Source organism: Amphiura filiformis, chromosome 8 (genome assembly GCF_039555335.1).
Source record: "Amphiura filiformis chromosome 8, Afil_fr2py, whole genome shotgun sequence".
NCBI lineage: Eukaryota > Metazoa > Echinodermata > Ophiuroidea > Amphilepidida > Amphiuridae > Amphiura > Amphiura filiformis.
In genome coordinates, this window is record NC_092635.1 from 25,133,914 (window position 1) to 25,142,976 (window position 9,063).

General features: G+C 35.6%; 1 protein-coding gene across 3 annotated transcripts in view; it reads left to right on the plus strand.

The window, feature by feature from the left end:
* Positions 1 to 9,063, plus strand: part of LOC140158842 (E3 SUMO-protein ligase PIAS2-like) — a 107,540-nt gene that overhangs the window by 90,542 nt on the left and 7,935 nt on the right. For 2 of the 3 annotated variants that reach the window (XM_072182089.1, XM_072182091.1), the window contains 2 exons: positions 7,037 to 7,245; positions 8,638 to 8,678. In XM_072182089.1, the coding sequence (XP_072038190.1) occupies positions 7,037 to 7,245; positions 8,638 to 8,678 (250 nt within the window). The remainder of the gene's footprint in view (positions 1 to 7,036; positions 7,246 to 8,637; positions 8,679 to 9,063) is intronic. The other variant, XM_072182090.1, reaches the window with a different exon arrangement.

Genomic DNA, 9,063 nt, shown 5'->3' on the forward strand with positions numbered 1-9,063 from the left:
TAGAGCCAGATATTTTCTCAAAACATGATTGAGCATACTTTCAAATAGCCTTAAATAACAGGTATGTGTACAGAAGTGCTCATTTAAAATTTTTAAAACATTTTTAATGGTATGTTTGATGTATGTTGCAAACATGTGGTGTCAAATAAATACAGAAGCCTGCATGTTGCACCTATGTCCAGTATGTGGCCAATTTTGATGTGCATAAATATGATTTATCACTGCAGTATTATCATGCCACTTTTCTTTTGGGGTTGCATATAAAATTATTATTCCTGAATTCATTTCACTGTATTGGGTATATTTCTAGGATGTTTAAAAAGCATTGTTTTATTTCAAGGTAAGCCAAATACGTATTTTTATTTATTACCAGTATTAGTTATTTTCATTTAATTATGCCAACATGGAGACATTTGTATGTCTCCCTCTTACCCTTTCAGTAAGCTAGATACTGGGCTAGTAATGGGGTCATCCATTTTAAGACCACACTCCCATTATCTCCCAAATCATTCACAAGGGAAGTAAGAATTTCAAATGGAATTAGCGCATTAACCAATTCTATTTGAAACTTAGCCTCCCTCTGGAAGATTCAGGTTGAATCATTCTCAGAGGGTGTATGAAATTCAAATGGAGATGCCTAATTTGTACATTCTATTTGACATCCATGCTTTCCCTGAGGAAGATGTTTCCATAGGGGGAGTGTGGACTAAATGTATTACCCCAATAGCTGTGTTCCAAATTGCCAGACATATTTTATGGTCAAATGCCAATTCACATTTCAAACAAGCGGACCTTTTGTCAGATTGGCATTTTGGGGAGTGCGTTGCCCCCTGGCTACGGCTTTGATATAAATAAAACAATACTTTTCTGTTACAATCTATAACATAAAACTATCTGTGGCATTCCTGTGTCAGGAGTGCATGATGGGTAGCTGCTGTATTCTCATAAGACAACGCAAAGTTCAAAGATAATTTGAATCTCAGTAAAATGAAAATTCAGCATTGGTATTCAAACATTTCTTGGGGACAAGGGGCCAAAAAATGGTACCTACGCTCCAGCTGAAAGACTTGTGCATGTCCTTATTAAAAACAACAAGTGAATATGTCAAACACACACACAGACCACTTGAAATTAGAGATACATGTTTGAGTATGTTTAAAATCACTTTAAGTGGATACTTGGTGCTCTATTATTTAAGAATATGGATTAAAATAATAAACAATTTTTTTTAATACACCAAACATGCACAGAGAGCACTTGAAATCGGGGATATATTTCAGTATGTTTTACAGGCCAAACAGACTCATGTTCAACATAGAATATTTGATGTAAGGCGCGTGAAAGTCGATTCCGAGTTTATCGTCCCCCGCCCGCGTCACTTTTTGGAAACCAAAAACACCCGCATCAATTTTTCAAAAGTGCCAAAATAATTCATTATTTCCAAAGTATCTGTGTTTTCACCAGTTTTAGCAATTGGAAACATATATTTTTGTTTGTAAAACATAAATTCATAACTTGGAAGCAAAACGAGGCTCTTTTCTAACTTTTCTAGTCCCTACCCATATAAAAACCTGTTTATAAATAACATGTATGAGTGTGGCTTTAAATCAACAGGCATTTTAGGTCAATAATGAAATCTGATGAAATAATGAAAAATGAAAAAGTCACCTCACCAACCCGGGAAAAAAAAGGGACGATAAACTCGGAATTGACTTTCATGGGCCTAACATGTCTTCATTATTTAATCTATTCCCATTCTATTTAGTAATGTTTAACTTCTAACAAATGCTTGATGATAAAAAAAAATGTGTAAATGTAGAATGTTTGGTGGAAATATATTAAATTGATTTTACATTAATTACTGGAAATAGAAGGGGAATAGATTAAATAACAAAGACATATTACATTGAATATTCTGCATCCACTAAAAAAAGTATGTAGCGGCCCCAAAATGAAACTTGAGTGGATACTTGGTGCTGTATTATTTGAGAATATCGATTAAAATAGTTTTGTACATAAAGCAAAAGCAGATTTTTTTAAATTAGTTGTCTACATAATTGAATGAGTCAATTATAATTTTTTTTATCTATTTTATGAAACTTGTACAGTACATACTAACAAACAAACAAACCTTTTAACTTCTTGTGGGGACTTTGCTCTCTATCCACACTAATATATGTTCTTTTGATTATTTTTTTAACCAGTATGATCATAGATATCATTAGCAGAATAATATATACATTATGATATGCACAATAGTAGGCCTTCACCAACTTGAAAGAAAGACAAACCACACACACCCCTGCATGTTCATTGTTTGGGTACAAAATTCTCATCAACAGAATACAGCAAAATGATGTTTCCTCTTTTCATTTTTCAACATTTTTGAACTTTGCAGTAAGTATGAGAATATGGCAGTTACTGTTATAAAAAAAAGATATAAAATATATTGAAATTTGTAAATAGTTACATTTAGATATTATCACTTCATTTTTTTCTCATTGTAGTTTGTATTTTCCCTTTTTCTTTTCTATATAGCGTATGTATGTGTACAGATTGTATATATGATAGACGGCAGTGTTATTATTAAATGTTTAGCGCTTGCAAAACACAAATCCTGCATGCCAGATGTGTGGTGTATTTCCTACCTGTTTAATTTGTGTTCATATTTCTGTACTTCACATTCTTAATTACTAACTCATTATAGAATTTATAGAAGTTGTTTAAATTAAAAGGCAGGTCTCACAACATAAACCAGGTGTAGGTGTAAGAGATAAAGTACATATAGATTGATTGATTAGATAATTTTGATTACCGTAGTGGAACTAATTACCCCTCTCCCGATAAGTGCGGGCCTGTGAACTTGTTGATCACCCCCTTCATTTGGTGTGCACTTTTAGCATGAAATTTCAGGCAAATGCTGGTTGTATCATTATCTTGGTATATATGTGCTCCACAGCTGTGATATTTGTACTCTTAAATTACAACATTGTTTTGCTTGAAAAAATGCCAGATTGACTTTCAGGAAATGGTTATCATTTAGTGCTTCAGATGACTTGGTAAATCACCGGGGGTGGGGGAAGGGGTTCTTGGGTCAAATATGGTGTAGGGAGAGAAGATCCCAATGTAAATCTTTATGCTGTGAATGAATACAATACAATGATTAAATAAGAAAGAAATGAATTGGATAAGGGCCCCTGAGTAATTATCAAAGTATGAGTAACATTGTTGAGCAAACATAAAGATGAAAGTTAAACTTAGCAGGAGCAATGTTTTGGGTTGAAATTTGTAATCTTAAGGTCAACTTAGAGCTACTTCCAGTGATTTTCTGCATACAAATTACAATATGTGACCTGTTCCCACAAAATGAGCATAAAGTTACATGTGGGTGGTTTCAAGACCTTCCCATTAGTTGAGTTGCTGTTGTTTGTTTAAGTCACCAGTGGTATGTCCTTTGTGAATGGGGACAGAATTGAAGAACTGAATACAGTTTGTCCACTCTGATGTACAAAGTGACAACGCGCACGTATATACAGCGCGTATACAGCGCGTAAACAGTGAGCAGTGTTGCGTCTCTGCTGAGGTATGCGTGCCTTCAAAGTCGGCACAATGTGTTCTTTTGCGTCGGTACTTTGTACTTCAGAGACTATAGTTGGAACATTTTGAAACTCCCAACTTGGGACTTTGCACACATTTTGTGGGAGCAGGTGACATGTTCACCATGTTCACAAAATAGGCTATTCCATGTCAAATCCACATCCCCTTGTGAAAGGTGACACTGGTATCTCTATTTAATTTCGGTCATTGCAGGTGAAATATTGTGCATGTTTTATGTAAGGCGAGTCTGCAGACCGTATTTTTACAGTTTTGGTAATTTTGCTTAAATAGTAAAGGGTAATATGATCTTATAGGAATTGAGTCAAGGAAGTCACTACTGTCTGTTCAATTAGCTTGAATTTTCAAGATATTTGAAAAAATAAAAAGTTGTGGTCAAAGAAAAGTGTTAGCACAGCCTTAGACCTAATGTGATTTATACTTGATGACAAAGCATAATCCAAAACAAAAGTTTTTGATATTTTCCCCTCCCAGGAAAAATCATGCACATGGGGAAAAAGAGAACCTGTTACAATGAGCCTTGGGATCTTGCATGTTGAGCCTATACCTTTCCCTGTCAGTGTGGACTTTATTAGTCTCAATGTTGGGGCACGAACAACCCTTTACCATTGTTTTTGGATAAAAATGTTGGGTCTGGATACAACAATTTGGAATTTCAAAATCTTCTGGGGGGGGGCAAATGAAATTGCCCAATAACTCAATAAAGTATCCAACAAACATACCATATTTTTATAAACATTCTGTATCAAGCCAATGATTTTATAATGTTACTGTAAAATATTTTGGGCAAACATTTAGAAACAGTTACACTGTTTTGTAGCAACTTTTAATGTTATGAAAAGGTTTTTATAAACGGAAACTTTAACATTTATTTGTATTGTTATGTATTGTTATGCCCTGATGGCTTGAGCAAAAGCTTTGCTGGACACATCTACTTCATATTAATTCTCAGATTTTCCCCTTTATTCAATTCCTTTCAATCATATTTGCCACTTGAGGTTTAATTAGCACATTGTATGCTTATTCCAAAAATACCCCAATCCAAATTTTGATCACTTTTATTGTATTCTGCTTATAGGTAAATCAGTGATAGAGGTTTGATAGTGACTGTAAGTCAGCTAAATGAAATACAGTAATAACCTTGCTTGACTCATATCGCCTTCTGATTGAGAACCTAAAATGTGCACTTTTATGAAAACCCTGGGTGGCTTATAATGGAGTAAATGTAATCAAATATTGTTTATGAGAATAATTTGTATTATTCAAAGGGCTTTGGGTAATACAAAGGCATCCATTTAGATATATAACCCAAGAGTTGTGACTGAAAACTACCCTGTGTAAAACGCTATGGTAAATCCACCATCTTAGTCTGTCATATGGAGGTCCCACATTTATTGGCAAAGCCTGCAATTGACAATAATTTGTGTCTTTATGCTTGAGCATAGCAAAGGTCTACACTTAGCACTAAGCTTATGTTATTGGCACAACACATTAGATTCATAACACAAACAAGAAATTGAACTTTACCAGGTGCATGGTGAAATAATCTGGAGGAACACTATTTTGTCCTCCATAAACAGCACAAAAAACAGGGGTCCGGAACTGTGCTTCTACCTCATCAAAGGCATCACATTCAACAAAGGCCAAATTTCTTAGAAATGCAACATGAGAGCCCATGGATTTGTACACCTGAGGGCTAAGGAAACTTTTGGCGAATTTCTAACACTGCAACTATAGAGAACCATTCTCAATACACAGTGTCACAGTACTAATTTCACCAAGAGATTCAATGTGTATATTTGCTACAATATATTGTCTCAAATTGACACTCATATCAGATGGAGGGGAGCACTCAAATTCAATGTGTTGCCATCCTCAAGCAGAAAGGGTAGACATCACACTTGCCCAACATCACAAACCACATTTAGGGTCCCAATTTCAGTTGTCTGTGCTAAAAAATGGCACAATTGACCTGCAAATCAGCCTTTCAGGTAAGCATTTCAATCCTGATTTCAATAGGGCTATAATAAACTTGACCATGCATTTCCCCACATATTTCACACAGGGATCAAGAAATCTTTGTGAAAAAAAAAGTGGTCAGTGGAAAAGGGTGTCCTTATTAAGAATATTTTAAGGATGTTCAATGATTAGTATTTTCACATAGTATGTCAGTGTTTTAGGTTGAAAATGTGAGGGCCTGCTTGAGGATGGGAACACATAAATGATACTTCATATGAGTGTGTCAGTGTTATAGGGCATTATATTGTAGGATAGGCCTGTCAGTGGTGTAACTGCCCCACTGCCCTTTTGTGGGACATCCATCAATAATTGGCAAATTGGTCCACTTTTACTGACAGATTTGTTTAAAATTTTGTGTTTCAATATCAAACTATAATTTGCGTCATTTGTGACCAAATTGAATTTTATTTAATTCTCTGACTCTGACTGGTAAGACATTTTTTTTGACATAATTTAATTATACAAAATGCCTGGAATACTATTTTGGTTTACAGTAAATACATACACTAAGCCAAAAAAGAAACTTTTCACAAGGTTATCTTAAAATCCTGTGCATCAAAATGAACCAAAATTACACACAGGGTTACTTCAATACTCTACTCTAAACCCATGTCAGTAACCAAGCAGTTGTCCAACTGACACAACAGCAAAATCAAAATGCACTGACATGGAACAGCTTCCTGGACATCATTCACAGCCTAATAATCATGATAATTGGCACCCAGCACAAGAAATCTGTGAGTAAAGTGGAATAGTGTAGAACACGACCTGTTTCTTGAAGAAAGTGTGTGAAAAGCAGAAATCGGCCCTATTCCACTTACTCTTTGGAAATTGTCATCTGTGTGTGTAAGGACCTTATGTATACACATTCTCACAGATTTCTTGTGCTGGGTGCCAATTATTGGGCTGTGAATGTACCCCCGGATGTGAGATGCTGCACTCCAGTTGCTACGCTCCCTATTGCTCGCAATTGTCTGTATTATTTCTAAAACATTTTGGCAAGTCACTGGCATCTCTGCAACATACAGATATACAAAAAAATACAACAATGAAAGATGAAGAATGAGAAGGCAGTACTACAACAACTACATTTAATTAGCCAGGGCATATAACAAGCAAGCTCATATTATAGTGCAAGGGCTTAAAAGAAGGGCACATGATAAATCTTTTCAGGAGGACTTTAACAAATACGAAAAATACTGAGCAAGCATGATCATCAAAACATATTCAACTTCTGGTGAATTGAATGCGCATTTGACCTTTGAAAAACATTTTGTTTAGCAGGAACTTTGTGTGTTAACAGATTTTGTGTTAACGAGTATCCACTATAATACTTCACCCATGTTTAATTTTTCCCTAATTTTTTTACTGTTAAACACTTTTTAAAATTTTCTCTTTACAGTTCATCGTTTCTTTCTTATATTTCCAGGCCTTCACCATCTCTAGACTATATGGTACCTCCCAGGAATTTCAACACGCCTCCAATGACGCATAGTAACTTGGTACATGGGTTACAGGATTCTTTGCTTCGTGACCTTGCTCATCCTACGTCACCGCCGATATTTCCTGATTACAGTCATATTCTTGGTATACCACCTGTGTCATCTAATAGTAAGTGCTCAAATTAATGATTGTCAATGGGCTATTCCAGTTGAAATCCACACACCCCTATGGAAGACATGATCTTAATCTGCCACACAAGGGTGTAGATTTCAAATTGAGTCACCCATTTAGGTAACCCATTTGAAATTTCAAATTCCCCTTGTGGAATTTCTTCCATAGGGGTTGTATGGAATTCAAATGGAATAGCCCTATTTTGTTATCTGTCTGTAGCCTGATTATAAAATATGCAGGTCACATAATATTGTGTATTGATATTAATATTCCTAATGCCCATATCATACTAGCAATCAATGTACAACAAAAAATTGCTACTGCACACCAGCGTTCAATCACAGCTACGAAGTTGCTTTGAAGTTAACTGGCTAAATGGTTGTGATTCTACGCTAGGGCATGCTGACCAATATATCGGCATTTGTTTTAACGATCAAGCAACATAAATGTCATAGAAATCACCACAATCCTTACGATTGCTTAGATATGGGCATTATGTTTAGTTTTAGATAGTTATATTCAGTGTTCGAAATATGCCTCAAAAAGTTACAGGCCAGCCGGGCTTGACCTTAAAAAGTTACCGGCCAGCCGGGCCGGCAACTATTGATGCAAGTCAGAAAAGTTACCGGCCAGACCAAAAAGTTACAGGCCAATGGCCGGCTGACCGGCCCTATTTCGAACGCTGGTTATATTATACAGTAACAACTTTATAGTTAGCATATATGTGCAAAAATGTAAAAGGTTTTGAGCAAGTCATCGATATAGACATATATTAAATACAAACAAGTAAACCTGCAAATGTGTGTCTCAACCACATTAGCTCAGTTGGTAAAGCGCCTGACTTTTGTACAATTTCATGTTTTCAAAAGCGCATGGTAGTAAGCACATAATACTATGCTAACCATTGAGTTTTTATGGTATGCAGACAGGGTGTCATTATCTTCAATCATTATGAAATAAATGTAAGAAAAGGACAAATGTGACTCCTCGCCACAACTGAGCCCGGATGTCGCCAGTGCCACTATTGAGATATGCTCCATCGAACTTAACAATAAACAATAGGAAAGAAAGGATTTATTGACTGTTTTATTGATTTTCACTACTTAAATGTCAAGTACTATAGACATGATATACATCATTTTAAAGCTAATTTCAAGCAGAATATTTTGGTTGAATATCTCAAAAATGATGATTGGCGACATCCGGGCTCAGTTGTGGCGAGGAGTCACAAATGTGGCATAAATATGGGGACACTTGTACAGGTGAAAACCCTACTCAAAAAACTTCAATTCGGAACTGAACTTTTGAATTCACATTACACTTGTGAACATCTGTTGGAAGTGATTGCTATTTCTCACAGCATCCATTGTATGTTTGTGTATTTTTCAGATATGGACTTGTACTCATTATTACACAGTGAGCCTGCACAGGTAAGATAAAATAATTTACTTGAATATGTTCATCATGTTTGTTGATTATTAAATAAACTAATTGATATTTTAGCTTGACAAACCAAGTAAATTTTTACACACTACAATATTTCATCCTTCACATTAGAAGACTTCTTTAGGTATGTTGGCTGATATGGTCATCTCAGCTACTTTCCCTGTAAACTGGTTTCCGGTATTGCTTAGTCTCTTTTCCAGTCTTTAAAAGCGGATCGTATATGTGGTTTAAGAAATATGTGTCCTCCTCTCAAGGATATTTGACTCATCCCAATTTGTTACATGGTTGGCCCGGGCGACATGATCAGATAGGGCTGATTTGGTCTGTTCTTTTTCTGACATCTTTAATGTTTTGCCCCAGTCCCCCTGG